Source organism: Melanaphis sacchari, unplaced genomic scaffold (genome assembly GCF_002803265.2).
Source record: "Melanaphis sacchari strain LSU unplaced genomic scaffold, SCAv2.0 Contig54_pilon_pilon, whole genome shotgun sequence".
NCBI lineage: Eukaryota > Metazoa > Arthropoda > Insecta > Hemiptera > Aphididae > Melanaphis > Melanaphis sacchari.
In genome coordinates, this window is record NW_020271380.1 from 3,302,609 (window position 1) to 3,325,374 (window position 22,766).

At 27.4% G+C, this 22,766-nt stretch overlaps 1 protein-coding gene across 1 annotated transcript; it reads left to right on the plus strand.

The window, feature by feature from the left end:
• The first annotated feature begins 1,125 nt into the window (after window positions 1-1,125).
• On the plus strand, window positions 1,126-18,923 carry LOC112599668 (membralin). The gene is made up of 13 exons (XM_025346672.1): window positions 1,126-1,612; window positions 1,941-2,243; window positions 2,313-2,593; window positions 3,774-3,901; window positions 5,429-5,535; window positions 5,606-5,702; window positions 5,783-6,026; window positions 6,102-6,192; window positions 11,500-11,557; window positions 11,666-11,749; window positions 12,120-12,252; window positions 13,085-13,184; window positions 17,550-18,923. Exons 2-13 carry the CDS (start codon window positions 2,016-2,018, stop codon window positions 17,967-17,969), a joined length of 1,971 nt encoding a protein of 656 aa, XP_025202457.1. The 5' UTR covers window positions 1,126-1,612; window positions 1,941-2,015; the 3' UTR covers window positions 17,970-18,923.
• The last annotated feature ends 3,843 nt before the right edge of the window (window positions 18,924-22,766 follow it).

The following is a 22,766-nucleotide window of genomic DNA, read 5'->3' on the forward strand; positions in this document are numbered from 1 at the left end:
ATATTACAAAACAAAATACTTTACTGGAATCTGCAATAAGAAAAAAAAAATGGTGTTGTCGTTTAAAAAAAAATTAAATTGATTGCGCATGTACTTACCAAAGGGTAAACAATTTTAAATTAGTTTGCAAATGTGTATTTTGGTACTCCTTTTCATTCCTCGAAAACTCCGTTTCTATACAAGGTCATTCAATTGAAATATTTAGTGGTATCTCTTAGCGTGAACCCACTGTATAATACTTACTACCTATCTACACATATTTAGAACTTGATTTGAGAGGTCTTAGGTTTTAGAAACACCAATGTATAACGATAAATTAAAAATTACAGTAACCGGAACCATTACATTTTTTTTTGTTTCGGTTTAAATCTCCGAACATTAAATAATGTTGGTTCTGGATGGGTTTTACTACAGTCTACAGTTACGGTTTTTAAAATCGAAATTTCGATTCTGGTTAATTGATTTTAACCAGATTGAAATAATGAAATAAACGTTAAATAACGCGTTCCAATAGTACGTTTTACAACAAGAAAAAAAAAAAATCAAAATGTTCAAAGTTGGATTGAAAAATGTCGAAGGCACACTTAAAGTATCGGTTATGGTCTAGGACTTTGAGTTTTTAAAATATTTAAAAATGGGTCCTGTGTTCAATGTTTTGAAAAGGTCTTAGAACTGGTTCGTTTCGGTGTAGGGCGAGGGCTTTATTTTCTTCCTATTATAATTGGTCGTCTGTGGACCTCAGGCACCCACAAATCACACGCCATTGAATGCGGATCGAAGCTAGTGGTCAGTTACGAACGAAAGTTTGCGCAAAGTTGCGGTGCGCCTCGTTGACCGTCATCATCAACTGCGATGATTGGAGGGATTTGGGGTGTTAAAATAAAAGAGATAAGAGACGACTACGAGTAAGGTATAGCAAGTAGCAATTTAGCAAGTAAATATAATAATAATAATAATATTATACTGTATGTAAACGACATGATATTGTTGTACCGTTGTGTTATCAGCATCGGCGAACGTAGTTCATGTTGGGCAACGTTAGAATAAATGTGTCGATTACGGTCTACGGATCTCGGATACTACCTGCTAAGATTAATTACGTAAATATTTCACTAAATCGCAGTAATAAAATAATATCTGCTATAATTAATGCAGATACCTATCGCAGTATCGCATTCACAATAATAATAATATTCCGGAGATCTCGATCACTTTTATAATGAGTCGACACGTCGCGCGTGCTATCATTTTGAACCCCAAAATGATTATTATTGTAGAATAATTTATTTATCATTATAATATTATTGTCACAAGGAAAAATGATAAAACGATATAGTACTCGCACAGCTGCAGCTGACGACTACCAGCGCGACTATGCATTTTCAAGTTAAACCTGTTCGTCGTTCAATTGTCGTTGTGTATTTGTGTTTCCTGTTTATCATCTGTCGATTCGATTGATCGCAGATCCTGGTAAAATAATTCCAATTTCCTGAGTGACGCGCCACCGCTCGCTCGTTTGCCGTAAGCCCTATAGTCTAGAGCACACCTATAGGTGTATCATATCAATATCGCCGATTGCTGTCGCGTTCGGCCCATACGTCGGTCGATATATGTGAGTATTTATGTATGTTAGTAATTGTGATCAGTGATTCACAGATCGTAATTTGTGATCGCGATCAAAATGACTGTCGGGGTCGACGTCTCAACATGAGTACACCACTCCTTCACTCGTCAGGTTACCCAGTAGTACTATTTTGGGTGTGAAGGTTTTTAAAAATTTGCTTGTCTGTAACAATTTATGCGATGTTTTTTTGAACACTTTTGCCCACGTTTCTATTGTGTTACAATTTTGTTTAGTCGCTTCAGTTGGCTTACAATTGGAACGTAGGTTAATACTCAATATTTCTGTATAGATTTTATTGGTTTTCATTGTCCATTAGGTGACGATGCAGTTTAGCATTCAACATTTTTTGCTAACGTTTTGTCTGTTGCCGAGCTAAAGGGACGACTTCATCATGTCTAATAACGGTCACGATCATGAAGAACTGGTGGTTGTGCCACCAAACGCTTTGGATATGAGAACAACGGGAGTTAATAACAATAACAATAACAATAATAATAACCAAGCGTTCAATGTAAGAGATCGTCTGTTCTATGCACTGTTCTACAAGGCCACCTTAGGGTATGCAAGAATATTCCCAAGATCTTTGAGAAGGCTTATAGAATTTGTATTTTTATTAAAGGTAAACTTTTGTACTAAATTGAATGTCAAAGTTTACAAATGTTTTAATTTTTGTGTTTTTTGATTTTAGGCTGTTTTATCATTTTTTGTTCTTGTGTATGTGCATATGAACTTTTCACGAATGCCAGCCAACTGTTTAGACCATGTAAAAGACATTTGGCCTAGAGATGGTATATTACGAGTGGAGATTATTCGAAGTTATCAACGTAACTATGCAGAACAAACAGGCATGATAAATGAATTGTTTACAGTAGAAAAGTCTTATGAACGTGAATATAAACTAAAACGTATAGACACAAGTGATGAGAATTCGTCATTGTTGAACCGCTTAACTAAAACTAATAATCCTGAGTAAGTACCTACCCAATTATTATTAATTATAGAATTTGTATTATTGTTCTAAACATGCAATTAATTTATTTAATACCTATTGAAAGAAAATTTTTTAAAAATTTATTAATTGAAAACAATTATATTGGTATTCAAGTTTTTAAAACATATCTCAAAGTAATAAATTAAAACAATTAACCAAATAATTATTTTTAAAATTTATAGTTTATTAAACTATAAATTATATTAAGAGCATATTGTGTTTCTAAAAATTTTCTCAAAATATAAAATGTATTAATTTTTAAATATCATAATATTATATTTGATATAACGTTGAACAAAATCAATAAACATTTCATTTACAAGACAATTTATTTTTATGTTGTTTATAGTGCTGCTTTATAAGTTGACTATATTGTTAATATAATTTATTTTAAAAATATTTATAAACTTAATTTCTGAATTTTTTGTATTTTTAAATATAGTTGAAATAATTAATATAATGTATCAAATAATTATTTTAAATTATGAGAAATTTGCATTTTTTAATACATTTTTAAAATGCCTTTTCTTTTATTCAATCCTCTATTTTAATAATGTTATTTTTAAGCTGTTAAAACGAAATTTTCAATATATGCTGACATAAAATTATTTCAGTTTTATTTTCTTATAGAATTACAATCCTCAAATCCCATTTAGAAGTGTGAATATCTAGATAAATCTCAATTATCATAATTATTATTACTGAAATTTATTGTTGTATACGTTTTATTATTACATAAAATAATTATTTTTATTAATTTAATAAAAAAAATATAGGTAAAATATTTAATTTGTATTAAAAAAAATTAATTTTTTCCTTTTTGTATAATCTTAGTACCTATTTCAGTTACAAACTTCTATATCTTATAAATTACATTAAATATTTTGATTAATCTATTTGATTTATTTGTTTTTTAATAAATGTGTCATTCAACAAAGTAAAAATGCATGTAAAAAACTATAATATCAATAAGTATTTTTTGTTTTGTATTAGATTGATATTATAAATTATTAAATTTAAGTTTCGACCACAAAATAGAAAAAAAAAAAAATGAAAAAATGAAAATTAGACTTGAATTAAAATTGATTGAATAATACTAATATTAAGTAAAATTTAAAGCATTTAACAATTATATTCTCACTAAATATTCTTTTTTAGGAACAAAAGAGAGGTTGATATTGAACCATCAACAGAAGAATTAGTTGAAAATAAATTTCCAGAGACTAGTACCCCAAAACCTAACTTATTCAACTTCATATCATTTAAAAATTATATAAGTGTTGAAGGTAAAATTTATTCTAAGTAAATATAAAATTTACATTTTTATTACATAGTACAAAATTTTGTTGGTGTCATGGAAAAATAGTTAAGTATTTTTGTTGTTTATGGTTAAATTAATACAGTATATACTATTTATATTCACAACCTAGGTTATGAACTTGTTAGATATACGACCCATTCTGTGGGATAAGTGTTAGATAAATATTAGACCCATATAATAATACCACAGTATCTTTAAATACATTTAATAATATTATTTCTTTCTTTTTATGTTTATAAATACATTTTAGTATTAAAATTGGTAAATGATACAATTAGGTTTAAACATAATGTGCATAACCATATCTAAATCTAATATGTTTTAGATTCCCTGACTTTGGTCGTAGATATGTTAGATTTACATATGGTTATGCACATATAAATATAAATATTAATTCCTCATGGCTCATTCATACTATATTAGCATTTTAACATTTTCCATGAAGGAGCCATTTTTACAAATGAAGCGTAGACTGCTATTCAGATAGTTATTAAATTAAAAACATATTATGGTTCCCGATTGTTTATTATGAGATTCATGTCTTAAATGGTATGATGTGTTTGAAAATCATAAAATTCAAATCATATCTGTTTTACAAAAATTAGTAGCAAACCCAATTTTGGTTATTTTATATTATTTTAGTTAATTTATAAATATATTATTTTTATTATTTATTCATAGATATATTCCTATTATTTTTATTGTTTTATTTAATTTAGACATAAAATATTATTCTTTTTTATTAAAAGGTATTGTGATATTATACGGGTCTAAAAATTATTCAATTTATCTGTAATTATGATTGTGTATCAAATATGTCTATGACTTAGATCTTGGAATTATACACAATGTAAATAAATGTAAAAGCCATCATCTTATATTACAATTTATTTTCAATTTTTTTATAGTTAATATTATTATTTTTTTAATAAATGCTTTGTTTATATAACTGTATTAATTTAATATGAAGGGTATACTTGTTTTAACAAAAAGTATTTTGAAATACATTTTAGCACATATACACATAAAACATTATTTCTTTAAAATAATTTATTATTATTTTACTTACATTTTTGATTATCTAATATCATATTAAAAATTGTATGTAATTTATTAATAGTGATATACTTGAGTAATATTTGTCTTGAATAATTTATTTAGTAATAGATTGTCTAGATATTTTTAATAGCATTGTCCATAGTATAATTATAATTTTGTCAATAAATAATAATCTTTTATTTTAATTTATTTTCTATAAAGTATGCTCGGGGAGAAATTTTATGTAGAGAATTATGATGAAATTGTTTTTAATGTCAAATTTTTTACGAGTATAAAAACATGAAGTATTATTTTAAGTTGTAACTTTTAAGAGTTCTTATTATTCTAATAGTTTTATAAATTTTTGAACAATTTACATAATGATAACATTTTTTTATTTATTTAGCATCTAAATTTACTATATTTTTCATTGATTTTTTGTTGTTTTATATAGATGACAAGAAAGAAATGTTTAAAAGTACCAGTAAGATGAATCGCCATACCACCAGTAACTCAAATTTTTCACTAATAGAAGACTCAGCAGAATTTCGTTCTACCAAAGTACTTGCACTATTCCTTTGAATCTTCCTTTATACATTTAAAACTAAAATTAAATATTAATCTTTTTTAGTATCCAAATAGTTCTATTAAAGGTGTACTGGGAATCGATAGAAGTTCATTACTCCAGTCCACAAGTGCCACATTACCTACGATTAATGACAATGAAGGTATCCATATTTTATGAGTTGTGGAATGCATTTGAATGGAAATGAAAATGCATACAATTTTTTTTTGACTAATTTTTTAGGAGCATTTTATGAGAATTACATTGTTGAATATTCTTTGGAGTATGGGTTTTTGCGTCTGTCGCCCAATGCCAGAACTCGATTAGGAATTCCAGTAATGCTAGTAGCTCTAGAGCCTACCCGGAACAAGTGTTTTGGTGATTCAGTGGGTCAGTTTTTCTTGGAGTATTTCCTTGGCTATGACGATTTACTGATGTCCTCTGTTAAATCATTAGCCGAGAATGAACAAAACAAAGGATTTCTGAGGTAAACACAATTTATTATGAATAATTTTAATTTATTGCCTTTATGTAGATAATAATTTTTGTTTATATATTTCAGAAATGTCATTACTGGAGAACATTATAGGTTTGTGAGTATTTGGATGGCTAGAACGTCGTATATTGCATCATTCTTTATAATGGTTGTGTTTGTAAGTATAATATTGTTGTGTATTATGTGTAGTCTAATCAATATAACTAATATTTTGAGTAGTACCTTACAAAAAAGGATATATGTGTATTAGAAATATCCCTATAAATTGAAGAGTATTGTTGGTGATAATCACTATAGGGGGGGGGGAGGATCTAATAGCAAATATAACTTCAAGCTAATATTTTTTTGTTTAAACTGAAGTTAATTAAGTGAGAACATGTATTTGTGGTTCTTTGAAGAAGCATAGAATGTTGGCCGTGGAGTATATTTTATATTCTGAGTAGAGCTTTAAATGAAAGTGTTTTAATTGGTTTTACAATTTTTTTTTTGTTATCACTTATCACCTTAAAGTGAATTCAAATTCAAATTGCTACAATATTCAACTCAATTGTAGTTTATGCTAACAAATTGGATCTAATTGTGATTCATAAATAAAATATTTTTATAATATATATTTTTCAAAATAATTAGGATAACAAAAAACGTTTACTAAAAATTGGTTATAATTTATTCTTAAGTGAATAGTACCATTGTAGTTTCAAAAATTATTTAACCAAATATTAATATTGACATTTTCTATAAATAATTTTGAGTCTTTTTGTACTATTTATTTTAAATAATAGACATTTTTGATTTTCTTTTTATAAATGACAAATATTGATAAAAAAATGTTCACTCACTAAATTAAAAAGTTTGAAGTATAATACAAGGTTCTTCTTTAGTAGTTGTTGCTGGAATAATAAATACAGCTCTTTAAGTATGGTGTAATAAGTGTCTGAAGTTTTAATTTTGACAAAATAGGATATTCATTAAAATGATTTACCATTAAACATTTTTTTTCTTTTTGTTTTAATTAAAAATTTATTAATCTTAGAAACTTAACATATTCCATTTTAAATTATCATTTTCTTTACTCTGTGAAATTTTCAAAATATTTAGATTTAATTTAAATTAATTATTGAAATTGAAATTTTTTATTTCTTTATTTTTAAAGTATTGATACAAATGTTTAGGGTTGAGCAAAAAGCTTAATGAAATATTAATAAAAAATTCTAGCTATTAGGTAGTACATAGGTACAATTATTTTTTAAAAGTGACTAAAGTTCTAGTTTGGATAAAATACAATTTTTCAAAACCTCAAAAATGTATTATTTAGTTATACATACATTTATAAAAGGTTCAATTTTTATTACTATAGTTTGAATATAAAACATAAGGTTCATCATAATTGAAAAAAAATACCTGAACAAATATATAAACATAATTTTCTTTATAGATATTTAAAGTGATTTTAAATTTAGATGAAATTACATATATTAATAAATAATAATGTTTTTAGTTATTCTGTTATAATTCAAAAATATTAATAGTGCGAACTTAAGAGTTTTACATGTATAGTATTATATAGTTTTATTTAAATATTTAAATTTTCAAAATATTTAGATTAATTGTTAGTTATTGCTTATTTACACCAAAAAAATCTATTCATTTGTTCTATTTCCAAAATGTTACAGTAAGTTTTTGTTGATACAGAAATTTTCTTTTTTAATAAAAATATGAAAATTTACAATTTGTATAAAATAAACATAATGTAAACTATGTAAATGTGATATTATTATAGAAAGAGTCTATAGCTGTAAATGGAGAAGTTCCTCAGTAATGGTATCCCAGTATACTCAGAACTTTAAAACAATAATTTATGATACAAGTTTTTATAGTATGATAATGAATATTATAATAAATGCAACATTTTGACAAAATTTAATTCAACTTACTCTATTGCTAATAATAAACAAATTACTGTAGTAGCAATATAAATATATTTTATTAATATAGGCTGACAGATTGTTTTTGTTCAGAATTGTTTTTTTTTGTTTTTTGTGTATGATTTCAAATTGAACACATATATTATAGTATTATTGTGACTTAATGACGTGGTACACTCCAAGTACAGTTGATTAGTTGTCTGATTTTCTCCTTTTTTTTTATTTTTCAAAATAAATTTATCCTTATTATTTTATTTATTTAAACTAATATTTTTAAATAATGTAAAATTTATTTCAATTTTTACATGTTTGATGTAAACTCAAAATTCAGGTTCGGTAACGTCGTTTTCTGTTTTATAAAAATAAATTTCTTTTTTTTTTTTAAATAATTTATGTTTTTTAAATTATATGAAATTTGATTTTTTAATTTTTTATTAAGTATACCTACATTTGTATGTTTCATATAGTATGTTTAGGTAACAGCGGGGAAACGAAATTTGTTTTAAAATTTAATATTCTGTAATAACTAATAAGTATAAATAATAATAACAATATTTGTATTCTTAAATTAAGTTGTTCGCGTAGTAGTATTCGCGTATATTATTTTTCAACATAATACGTCTTCGATCAAATTACCGCCTGAAGTCATATAGTGAGATTGCTTGGTAGTAGCGACATAATGATTAAGAAAACCAATAAGAAAGGAGTGCGTGAAATTAGATACGATGTTTTATTCCCCCGAGAAATGAATGCCCATATATTTTCTTCCTCCTGTTGCCAATTACTAAAGCCGAATTTTTCCCTTTTCGTTGAATTTAAAAAAACGTATTTGGTATGAAAATGCAGTTCTTTTAAATCATTTCAAACTATCTATTGGCGCAGAGCAAGTAATTCATTTCAATTGTAAATCAATTCGATTTGTTTAATTACGTGTGTATAATACCATAAATATAGGTAATATATTTGTATGCGTATTATTTATTAAATCATATTTGTCGAATGATCTATTCAAAATGAAATAATTGCAATATCTCATACAATTTTATTCAATTTACACGCATAGCTTAAAGCGTTATGTATTATATAAATCAATAAAACTACAATAATTATAAATAATCACGATATAACTATTTAATAAATGTTGGTACATAATACATATGGTTCAATTAAAAAATACAACTGAAATAATAACTTATTCATAAAAATTTTAAATAGTTCATAAATAGTAGAAAAAGTAAACTTAAAAAAAAATAAAAAAATAACTTTAAAATTATAGAGGAAATAAATAACTTTAAAATTATAGAGGAAATAAATTAAAATACGTGTAATACTTGGAAAAAAATTTAAATTATAAATTATGTAAAGTCGACAAAGTTATAATTTTATTTTAGAGTATATAATCTAACGTATATTTTTAAATAAGGTACAACTCATTGATTAATCTATTAACAGCTTTACGTATTGAATTCTTTGTTGTCATTCATTACCTATTTTTTATTATTATTTTTAATTAGGCACTTTTTTTTTTAAATACCCAACATTTTTTTATATCTTCAAAATAGCAGTTTACATATTTTGTGTCTCGAAAAAAATAACCGTGGAAACTAGAAATTTTTCTTGAATGATTATGATAGATAATTTTCATACACGTAATTTAATATAAAATTTGTGAAATAATTTTACATATAATTTTCAAAATGTTTTGATTCTTTTAAAAGTTAATAGGCGATTGAAATTGTTGATATTTTTTTTTTATAAATGTTGATAAAAATCATATGAATAGGTAAAAATACTTGAAAATTTAACACATGGTTTCAAATTAATTATTAATTTATAAATTAAAAAAAGATTGAACATTTTTAAGTTGCAATTTTTTTTTATATGTATTTGATGTTTAAGTTATTAAAAAATCATGAAAATCATGAAAATCTACTAACTACAAGCATTTTGTATCACAAAAATGTATACAATTCTTAATTTTTATGGCTAAGGTATGAAAATGTAATTCAATGTTTCTTATAAGTATTTCATATTAGATATAAAGAATCTAAAAAAAAAAATATTCGAACACAATTATTTTTTATATGTTTGTACTTGAAATTTGGAGAAAATTACGTATTTTAACGATGAATTATGATGTTAATTATTTTATTATAACTCAAAAATATTATTAGTGAGGACTTTTTTTTTATATATTTTTTACCTTACTTTAGGCGAAGATATTTTCAAGGTTAGATAGATGAATTTAGATATCTATTTATTCTATAGATCTTTTCACGTTATTTTTCCGTATTTACAGTAGGTAAGGTATTATTAAAATAAAAATTAATAACAATAATATTATAATAATTGAATAATTATAAATGATAATATAATAAATGTTATATTTTTGAAAAAAATTGCTTTAACTTATACCGTAATATTAAAAGTAAAATAAATTACTTTGATAGCTATATGATAGTATATTATAAAAACATGAAACATCATGAAATATATTTAGTTGCATTGGCTTACTGCACACAATCACTATTCGGATATAACGATATATTATTGAATTTATATTTTATACGCCCATTACAGTCTCTTATTCATCACCTTATTTATGGCTGAGTGGTTCATACTTGCCTACCTATTTTGTTAACGGTGCATTATTGTTTGACAGAGTACATGAACAGGTGTATAATTATAGAATTGTACTACTGGTACGTGGCAATGAAATTAGAGAAATATTTGTTAAATCGTAAATGCATAACATTATTATGTGATATACAATGTACATTGTATAATTATTATTTGTTATTAATTTATAATTATATTAGCATAAAAGTATTTAATTATCGGGGTTGTGCATTTAATGCATTGTTTTTGAATTTTTTTGTCATTTTGTTTTATTTTTTTTTAAATCAATATCATATTTTGGTTATTAAAGATATTTGGAATATTATGTGCAATTAAATATTTAGTAACGTTGAGTAGGTTTCATATTCTTTTAGTTTTGTACATTTCTTCTTGGTGTCATATTATTTATAATTTTTAGTTTTTGTTTTAAACAAATTGGTGAACTATTTTTTTATTTTTAAATTAGGTATTAAAGTTGATTACTTTATGATATGTATTACTTTATTTTTTAATTCAATTTTTTTGCAACTGTTTTTTTTTCAATGGTGTATTAGTATTTGTTGATGGACAAAAAATAATATACATTTGCTAGATTTTGGTATTGATTATAAAATCATATTTAAAACAAAGAAAAACACTTTAAATAATCCATTTAATATAAATAAGAATAACAAAAAAGGTTTTTTCAATTTTGTTTTCTTTCATTGTTTATTTAATTATTTTTTAATAACCAAGAACTACGTAATTTTTGAATATTTAAAGTTTCTAGAGCCCTGCATAATCTTATGTTTTCTAATTATCAACTGTCGTTTTAGCTAAATTATATTTTTGATACTGTTAGTGACTTGTTACATATATAAGTTATATGTAAATATACGTTTATTGAAATTAAACGGTTTATGTTATTTTTTTGTTTTCAGACTGTATCGATTTCAATGCTCTTGAGGTACTCGCATCATCAGATATTTGTTTTCATAGGTAATTTATATTATTATTATTATTATGGTGAAAAACAAATAAATAAATAATAATAATAACTTAATTTTTTTTTTAAATTTACTAACTTATTGTTATATATTTTTTCAGTGGATTTGCTACAGTTATTAGATTTTCACGGTTCGCTCTCTTTTCCAGCGGCGCCACTTTTGACTGTCATACTGGCTTTGGTTGGTGAGTAAAATAAATTACGATAGTGATGATAATAATAATAATATTAATAATCCGTTTTTGTGATTTTTCGTCGCACCCAAATATTATTAATAAAACATTTAAAACCCTGTCAAACGGCTTATGCGTCATCGGAGTTCACTGACGTCGCGACGTTCGTCCCCCGGAAACATAATTTTATGCATTAACAATTAAGGACTTTGTCAACACGATAACGTTGTGCCGTGTACTGCAGTGTGTGTGCGGCAATAATAATAATGTCGACAATAGTGTGGGGGTTGTGGTGTATAAAAGGGGTTTTAATTTTCGATGACGATCTATGTTCTTATTTATTTACCATTATTATAGTAAATATTATTCAAATTATTGACAGGTATGGAGGCCATAATGTCGGAATTTTTCAATGACACAACCACAGCGTTTTACATCATATTGATCGTCTGGGTAGCTGATCAATACGACACCATATGCAGCCATTGTCCAATCACGAAAAGGCATTGGCTAAAGTGAGTACCTATATAATATAAAAGCTGTTATTATTGTTGTCGTCGTATAATATATACCCTACTGCGGGGGGTCCATATCAGGGGGGTGTCAGATTGGGGGATGATATTCTAGTAACCGGTGCGGGGAGGGATATTGGTAAAGGAATTACACGAGAAAGTTGTCTCGAACACGAGTGCATCACAGTTTGACATGAGGTACGAAAAAAAGGAGGAAGGAAGAAAAAGGGTCCATTGCAGGACGAGGAATACGAAGCGACACTACGGGGATTCCATTGACCGCCTGCCAAGAACTGTAATGAATATACCAGAATTGCACTTTTTCCCCCACTTTCACTCACTCTGTCCATCTAGTATGTGCGCGTGTGCGTAAGTGTGCCAGTCGTCTTTTACAGAAGTGTAACTCGAAAGCTATAAATAAAACTGCTTGATATATTATATATACAGGGTGTTTTCATTTATGATGTAACTTATTTTCTATTTAATTTATTTTCGGCCTTATCTGAAATTAACATGAAAACAATTAAAATTATTTTTGCGTTTTTTATATCCATTTTTGGGTTAGATAACCTGTTTTATTGAGTTTATTTATGTAAATATTTCAAAAGTTGAATCACCCGTTAACATTAAGTATAATATTCAAATTATTTTGTATACCTATAGGTACTTTTTTAAATTGAGGCTGATAATAGGTAGTGTAAACACAGCGAAACATCCTATATAATTATATATACTATGTATTTCGTAATATTTATAGAAACATGTGTGCTAGTATTGTGTATACTTAAGTATATTATACATTTGTATATGTAAATCAATTATGTTTCTGTTCCAGGTTTTTCTATCTGTACCACTTTTCATTCTACGCTTACCACTATCGGTTCAATGGTCAGTACAGCAATTTGGCTCTCATTTGTTCGTGGTTCTTTATTCAGGTAATACGAAATGGATTTTTTTTTACTTTAATTTTTATTATTATTATTTCACGATGATTTGGATAATATATTGTAGTAAATCATTGTTTATTTTACATTTTCATAGTATTGTCTATCGATTTTGAATTGATATCTGTGTGTAGATAAAATCATAAAACTTAAAAGGGTGCATTTTTTAAGATTGTGTATAGTCCATTGTTCTAATTAAACTCCGATGGATTGTTTTTTGTCTCATTTACACTGTAAATCGATCAATTTTATTTAAATTTACTTTTTAGGTAAAATAATTGGAAACTAAAAATATTTTTATTTAAATTGTAAAATATCTAAAAGAAAGTGCTTGTATTAGTGAATTCAGTATTCAAATATTTTTCTATAATATAGTTTATGTTTTTGGACGGTGTTTTCTGTGCCTATACTGCATTTTACTGTTAAAGGAAAATTACATTTTATTGTTTATAGGAGATGCATGTTATTGTACTTCGGTGGTTTATGTAATATTTCATGCAGTACGCTATACATAATATTATGTTTTTATTTTATTTATAAAAGACATTTAAAATCTTTATACGCAATAAGTAAATAAGTTAACTATTAGTTTACTACACTTGAAAGCATGTTGGAAGGGAGGATCTATTGACACTACTTCTAAATATTATGTATACATTGTGTATAGTGAGCCGATAAGGTTTTTGCGTTTTCATCGTCTGTTTCAGACATTTAATTTAAAGCGTTTTTAATGAGAATATTATAATTAAGACTGATGGAGTATATTATGTTATGATATATTGGGGCCATTACAAAGTATGCAATAGATTATTGTTTACACCGCGTAGTGCGCTAGTGCGCACCATTATGATGCTTTTGTAGAACTGTTTTTGTTTTTCGTTATCGGTCCTTATGATAGAATTTAAATATATGTCGTACCTGTGTTATGAATTCAGACTAGAATTTTAAAAATGCATAATGCTTTCGAAAACTTCGTGGACACGTTTTTCTTGATGCGCGCTCTGGTAATGCAGAAATGTATATTATAGTATTATAAGGTATGCAAATTATATTTGTCGTACGTTCATAGTATAGTATAATATTTTGTACCTATATAAACGTTGCGTCTTAATAATTAATCAGTCCGTAAGCAATTTCAAAAAAATTAAAAACATTTCTTTTTGCTATTTTCCAAACGTTTTGTAGCAAAGTAAAATTCCACCCTTTTATTTAAGTGAACTTTTCCGCAAGTTATATTAATGGATTTGATTTGTGTCTGAAACATTTCTTTCGATTTCTTCTCGTCAGTTGGTTAGTTTCTGTTTTTTTCTTCCTCCCCTATAAGCAGAAAATACATAACGAAAAATATTGAGTACAGGTATATTTCCTTTATGTATCATATGTATATACATAATACATATACATGATTTTGAGGGGTGTTGCGCGTTCAAACACCATTTCACGTTTGATTACTCATATGATACATATATATGTATATATGTTATCGCTATAGTTGTTTCTGTTCAAGTACCTATTTAATATAGTGATGTCTGCTATCTACGAATACGGTTCAGTACCCAGCGTGGTCGTTTTGCGATTATTATTATTGCTCCCTTATAATATTATTTGGGTTTGAATTCGATTTTTTTTCTAATGTAATTTAAATGTGAAATTTTTGCGTTCAGTATTGTGTTATTGTAATTAACGGACGAAAAACCCAATGGTCTATATTATTATGTGTATGGAAATTTTTGAGAACATGCGCCGTCGCACACAGCTATATTTGTATATGTATATATTTATTTATAGTGTCATAAACAGAATGAATTCCGAGCGTCGACGTCCCGAAGGGATGATGTGAAATTTCCATATAAATTTAACAAAGAGCACGGTCCGTCTGTCCGTCCAACACCTCTCATGCTTTTCACCGCGTGCATATATACTTTATGATCGAATCATTTTTTCGTTTATTTTCGTCATTATTGTATTTAATGCATATTTTTTTTAGGGCCGTTGGTTTATCGTATGGCATATTATAATAATAAAATAATAATAATATATTCACTTGAACCCTAGGACGGGTTACGAATTATCTAAACCTGTATGATTGTGTTATATTATAGGAATTATGCCGTTGTAATTATATGTTTCTGTCACGTTGCACCTAGTATCTATGCTCGTAGCTATATTTTTTAGTGTAATTAAATACTACGATTAAAATATTAGTTTTGTTTGATTATGTTACTAAAAATTATATCATTATTGCAGAAAAAGTTATGTTAAATACAATTTTAATTTCTCTTAAATATCTGTTAGAAATTAAGTTATAATTCGTATTTTTATGATATTCTTTAACAAGATTTTTATCTAATTTTACTTAAATCATAAATATTACTCATAGATAATTTTTAAATGTATAATAATAGTTTATGATATTAACTTTTGAAATATTTGTATCTCACATTTGTTGTATCTTATATTATATAAGTCTTAACGATAATGTCAAAATTTTTCTTTGTTTTTATAGGCGATTAATTTAAATACAAAATCTTTTAAATGAATACAATTTACATGAAAATAAAATGCAATTATGATTTTTTTTTTAGATATTTTTAGAACATAAATCTTATTGACTACTATATCAATTATTATAATAGAAACATGTGATCGTTTTTAACTCAAAAAAATAATTTAACAATATACGCATTTCTGTTATTTGTTGAAAATTTAAATCGCTCATGATATTTTCGTGTTTATAAAAAAACAGATAAAATTGCGAATTTTTTGTCAGTCATAACAATATGATTTGAATAGGTATATAACTATAACGTGATTTATATTTTGAAATTTTAAATAGTATTTTAGTTTTGGTGTTTTCAGTAGCGAGGCTGGAGTTTTTAGTTGGGGAGACATTGAAAAAAAATCATATTTTCCCCGAGTAACTTGAATTGTTCTTGACAAACAAGATGCCTTTCAGAAATAGCATGCTTGTTTGCTTTTCGTTCAAAATTTTTAATTGTTGATACACCTTCTTGGCTCCAGGTTTTCTCTCCTCTTAATAATAGACAATAATAACAATATAATTTATTTCTAACTTGACTACCAGTAAGCCACTTATATTTTGAATACCACACAAATTGAAATTTTCGAATGGATTTTCCGTCAGTTGTCGTTAAATTTAATAAAGGACAAGGTTTTTTATTTTTTAGTTCAAATTTTTTTTCGTATGAATAATTACTAATTCCATCGTTCAAAATAGCATTAATTAAATCATCAGCCATAATTTATAATTTAAAATTAAAAAATATTAATAAACACGTACCTATGTATAACTATCGGCTATCGCAATTTTATTGACGATGGCGTGACAACGCGACAGAACGACAATAATCGATGAAATACGAACGGCAAGACGAATGAGACGCGTCTCATCACATACATGGTAAATCCCACTCCCATTCAAATTCCCCTTGTACCCGCGCGTCAAAGATTATGAGACGTTGCATTGGAACGTTTCTTTGATTTAATACCATATTGATATTTAGAATGACCCGCATCGCCAATTCGTACAGACGGTCGTATCGAGCGCATCTAATCTATTTTAAGAATTCTGTAAGACTAATGACTATCATAACTTAACTGTACAAAGGAAAACTGATTTTAATAAATATTAAAACATAGTACATACATTATATTTATAATAAAAAGACGTTAAAATTTATAAATATTATATTATAAAATATAATTATTTGTCCCGTGTTTTAATTTTTAAGTGGGGAGACGTTGTCTCATTGTCTCCTATGACGCTTCGCCACTGGGTGTTTTTTGTGTGCGCAATTATGCCATAAGTTGTTTCATCTATATTATTGTAACAAAAATAAACATTATTTCTATCTACTACTCATTGTCTCTGACCGTGGTTGAGCTCAAATTAAATATTTTAATAATAGATTCAATAATGCATAATATGAAATGTCACGAGCATGCCCTTCGTAATTATATATATTATGGTGTTGTGTCTTGGATCCCCCGGATACGTGTTCGTACGTTCTTTCATTCTTTTCTGAAAAATATACAAAAAATTGTCTATTGCTGATGTCTATGGTTGAAATGGCTGTGCACTGTGCTTATCATGCATATTATGTTGTAATTGTGTAGCCACTGCGGTACTTGCCAATCGTATACATACGGACGGTCAACCGGAAAATTAAAATGTATTTTCAGGGTCTTCTTTACTTTTTTGAGCGCTAGTGCACATAACTTAATTATATATTTATGCCATGTACTTACGAGTCGCATAATTAAAGACCACCGTGTCTGTACAAATTTGAAGTTTATAACAGTGTAAAACATTTCCCTCTTATTTTTTTTCCACAGCATTCCATGATTTACTTTTATCACCACTATGAGCTGCCATATGTGCTGCAGCAAGCTCAGCTGCAGCAGGTGATCATCCAGCGGCAACAGCAACAGCATCAGCACCAACACCAGCCAACCGGCGGAGATTCCTTGCGGCCTGAAGGCAGAAGTCCGGTGGAGGTAACCATCAGACCGGTTCAGCATTTTAGTCTGATGAACGGACTCAATAACCTGGGCCGTTTGCGGACAGTGTTGTTGCGCCGGCGCAGGGTAAGGACTTTCGAGCCACCACCGCCGCCGCCGACTCCACCTCCAAATACCCAACAAAACACGTCTCCACAGCCGCCTCCGCGGACACCTTCGACGATGGCTGATGCAACCGGAAGTGTTGGTTCAGAAAACGTTACGGCAGCGGCGCCCACTGTCGCAATGCAATAGTGCGCTTTATAACCGCGATGAGCTGCCAAACTACCTACCACCTATACCTTATATACCTATCTTACTTACCTATAATACTCCTATTACAACAACAATAACCACTTCTACCATAACGACGATGACAACAATTGCTACTACTGCTCCTGCTATTATTGTAATACAGTTTTTACAATGCCGCGCAGATTATATTATATATATTTATATATAATATAATGAATACATAAACGCTCTATAATCTGTGATATATGATACACGTGTGATAACGGTAGTGATGAAAACAAAGACATGTAAAACGATGTATATAATATGTATATATATATCACGGGATTAGAAACGGCGGCGGCATATGTATAGCGATCGTATAATAATTATATATTATATTGCTTTTGTTATTATTATCATTATTATTATTATTTTGTATTTTATATTTACTTCTTCTGAAAACGGTACAAGTGAGCGTCCGGAATTCATCGTTTATATGATAAATAATAATCATATTGTTATAATGTTATGTTTATCGTTTGCACAAACTCATTCACGTGATTGCGTGACCATATGAAACTGTGGGCCGCTCTGCTGCTTTACATATTGCTGTGGCAGTGAAAGTAGTATCGGAAAATATAAGTGGTGACGGAGCCCGAGGACGTTTTATTCTTATTTTAGGGTTATATTTGTTTTTAATTTCACTCTACCTAGTTTGTAAATTATGATTGTATATTTCTTTTTGTTCTATAGCATTTGTAATTAATATATATATATTATATGTTAATTATTATATGCCACTTGTTATTTTAAAATATTGATATTATATAATTATACCGCCGTATTATAATATATCGTGCAGTGTATATGTTGTGTATGACGTGTACGTAATTTTTTCGAACATTCAATTATATTATATAAACATGTATATGAAGTTTTTACTGTTTTAAATTAATTTTTTTTCCATCTGAATAGTATACGTTTTATTTCCTGCTCATCCACATCATATCAAAAGCACTGCAGACAGTTAGATAATATTTTATAAATTAATATTAACAAGTCACTAGTGTCGAATATGCACTGCGCCTTAAAATAGTACTTGTATAATGAAGTAAGCCGCATCTGAAGATGTTTTATTGCTCATTAAAAGTCGGTAGAGATCTTCAGAGTTGCATGTATCCGTTTCAGTTCTGCGGAAGCCAAGGTTTGCAGCTTGCCACGGTGTTTGTAGAATAAAACGTGTAATATATATACACCCTACATTAAAAATCGTGTTTATGAGGGTCCTACCTCATTGTGTTGTCTGCTCTACGTCAGTGCGCCCGCCGGCTGCAAAATTGTTGAAACCAACACATGCGTTATTACAGGTATTATTATTGTTATTATTTGTTTCAATTATAACTTGTTTTGTTTTTTGTGATCAGTATCAATATTGAAACGAATGGGTTTCGTTTAAATACGTGTTATAAACAACGTGTTTACAGTTTGGGTAGTATAATACAGTTACAGTATACACTTTGATTTGTTGACCCGGAGCGTTTTACCTTTAAATGTAATAATTAATAATTAACTTATTCAAGTCGTTTTTTAACGGGCTGGTGGGTAGGAAGTAGTTGGAGAGTATAAATGGGCAGAGTGCTAGCTCTCTTTTAATTTCTTTACATTTTAATGCATAATATAATTGACCCGGCGGAAAGAAGAAACGGTGTTTAATGTTGAAAAAAATAATTAAGCGTACGGTAGGTACTAGACTGGCGGAGAGCGTAAATAATATTTTACCGACATTTTAAGGTGGGTAAATGTAGCTATTGCGGCCTCGAGGTGAAATGTCAAGGTTTCGTGAATAGCTCATGTATATAATATATATATATATTTATATGTAGTATACACTATACCTTAACCCCGTCCCTTATTTTTCTTTTAATTTCATACCTCTTTTCCCACTCTCTCATGTAGATGTTCTCTCTCGAGTGCCGTCATTGCCGGGTTCTTTTTACTTTATCACACTCACCCCTCATCGCGACCGGTCATAACGATTTTACTTTGGACCGCGCACAATTTACTTGACCGGGAACTTACATTTTATGTATTGTACTTAATAATTATTAAGTGGGTACGCATCTACATTGGTATATGTTGTGGAAGTTCAAAGTCGGAAAAAATTGATTAAAAATAATATATATAATATATACATATACATATTATGATGGCTTTAATCGCACGGTAAACTGCTGTTTGTCCGTGTCTCCGAGAAATGAAAATAGTATATAGTTGGGTGGGTCAGAAATTTATTGTATCGGCACCACGTATTGTAGTAATGGTTGATGAATGTTGTTTCTATTGTTAAATAAATATGTATATATATATACAAGTGATCGTGTTTATTCATTATATAAAGTTATACCAGGTATGGTCATAGTAAGTATAAATATATATCATTTTATATTAATTTTTCTTATATTTATTTGTTATTAATATTTTCCACAAAAGTGCTATATTAAAAAAAAAAATAAAATTATAATTGTTAAATGAAAAATTACCTTTTGAAATCTCGGAATTACTTCTCGAGACTATATAAAAACTCATCTACAGAGGGTAAATTGTATACCTACGTATAACACGTGTATTTAATTTATTTTAATTTCTACAATTGTATTGCTATAGAATTTAGATTTAAAATTATAAATATATGTAGGAAAAAAATTTTTTTTTCCAAAATATACTTTTAAGTCAATATAATGTACGTAAAGTAAAAAAAAAGTATTAAATTTTTTTAGTGTTTGAATACCTACTTTTGGCTATCTAGGTTTGCTTATAAATTATAATATCGAGATATTAACTTATAAAAAAAAAAAATTGTTTTTCTAATAACGATAAGAATATGTTGGGTGTACTTGAATTATCCTTACTTACAATTTTTATGCGCTGAATTGTAATACAATGACAATATGACATAACTGTGTTATTTTCAAACCAATTTTATTTTTATTTTGGATACCTACGCTACATTTATAATAAATTTAATTCAACATAAAAGTGTGTACAGTAGGTACTAAGTACTAACATGTTAATACGTATGCTTCTATAGAATAAACACAAACGAATATTACAGTTTTATTTGTTCAATAATGTGCGTCTGCTGTAAGTGAGTACTGGGTAGTAGCTACTGTGCGGATACTTTTACCATCGTTTTCTCTAATCCGTTCTCGAGAGGAGACGTGTGAAAGATGAAAAACGAACGTTTTTCGAAAGTACGTTTTCCTTTATTTTCGAGATTACCTTTATAATATACACCGAGGTTTTTTTTTTAAAGTGTTTGCCATCACAAGATTTTAGAAACATCAATATCTGTGCTCTCTTTGCCTAAATAAACAACAACTGCAATGACAAAAACTCGGGTTGATTCATAAAATATTTTGTCATGATTTGAGTATCGGTAGGAATTATGTACTTATAAATATATATTATCATTTGAAAATTAATTTGATTATCTTTTACGAAACTCTTAGTTGAAAATTTCAGTTTAAATGGGCGAGGTGTATGTGTTATAATGCTCGCCAAATTGTTAGAATTAATATGTTGGCTCAATGCGTGAATTATATTAGATGATTTATTTAATGACTTTTCGCTGTTATTTTTGCTATATAGGTAGTTTTAAGTTAATACAATATTTTTGACATAACAAGTTTTTTGTTTTACGAATGAATAATCTTAAGATTACTTTCAAATTCATAAAACTGATATGTATAAAAATCAATTTTCGAATTAGCAGTTAATTTATCGAGAAAATTACCGTATACTACTTGTCTACATATACTAGATTCAAAGATGTTCCTTTACATTTTTTGTTTATTTTTATCCGGGATATTATTATACACAACCACGTAGATATATAAAATGAGTAGAGTTTTGGGCAGATAAAAGAGGTAATATCATAATTTCTGGATGTGAAAAACGTCCGCTGAGTATCAAAATGACGTTTATAAAATGTATTATTTATTAAATAAATGTGTTGATTGGAAAACATATTTTATGAGTGTATAGATTCTTCCTTAGAAGAATATAAGAATATAAGAAACGTATGTTATTCTAGTGTCAGGTAATTGGTTTTTACAATTTTAAGCGCGTACTAGTGGTATATAGCAAAAAAAAAAAATTGGTGTTCAGAATTATAGTAGGACCTTAAAATCATATAATATTATCAAAAAAAAAAAAAAAAAAAATAATAGATTATAGGTTTTTGTTCAAATAGAACGTATCATTTGAAAAAAATTACTATTCTACTCGTATCTATACTTTTATAATAAGTTTCTAAGTACAGTAAACGCCGCTTATAAGACTCACGGATATAAGGTTCAGTCGCTTATTAGACTCAAAATCGTCTGGAACGGTCCGGACGTATCCAAATACATTAAAAAAAAATCGGTTTTAAGACTCAACACTTCGGTTATAAGACTCAAATTTCGTAAAATAAATAGTAGAAAATAAACTTTTTTGGTTATAATTTAGAAATAAATTGGTTTTGAAAAATGAAATAATATTCGTGTTGATTATTTCTAGTTTCAGTTGGTACCTTATAACGTATAATAATTTTTATCGCAACAATAATTATAACGATTATAATTTTAGTTTTTTTTATCGGGATTATTAAATTTATTAAATAATAAAGTATGTAATATGTAATATGTGTTAATGTATTAAAATCAAAGTAAAATATGTAGTAAAATAAAATTTATAAATACGTAATTAATTTTTTTTTTCCACTTCGCCTATAAGATTCATTCGGTTATAAGACTCACTTTGTGCTGGTCCCAA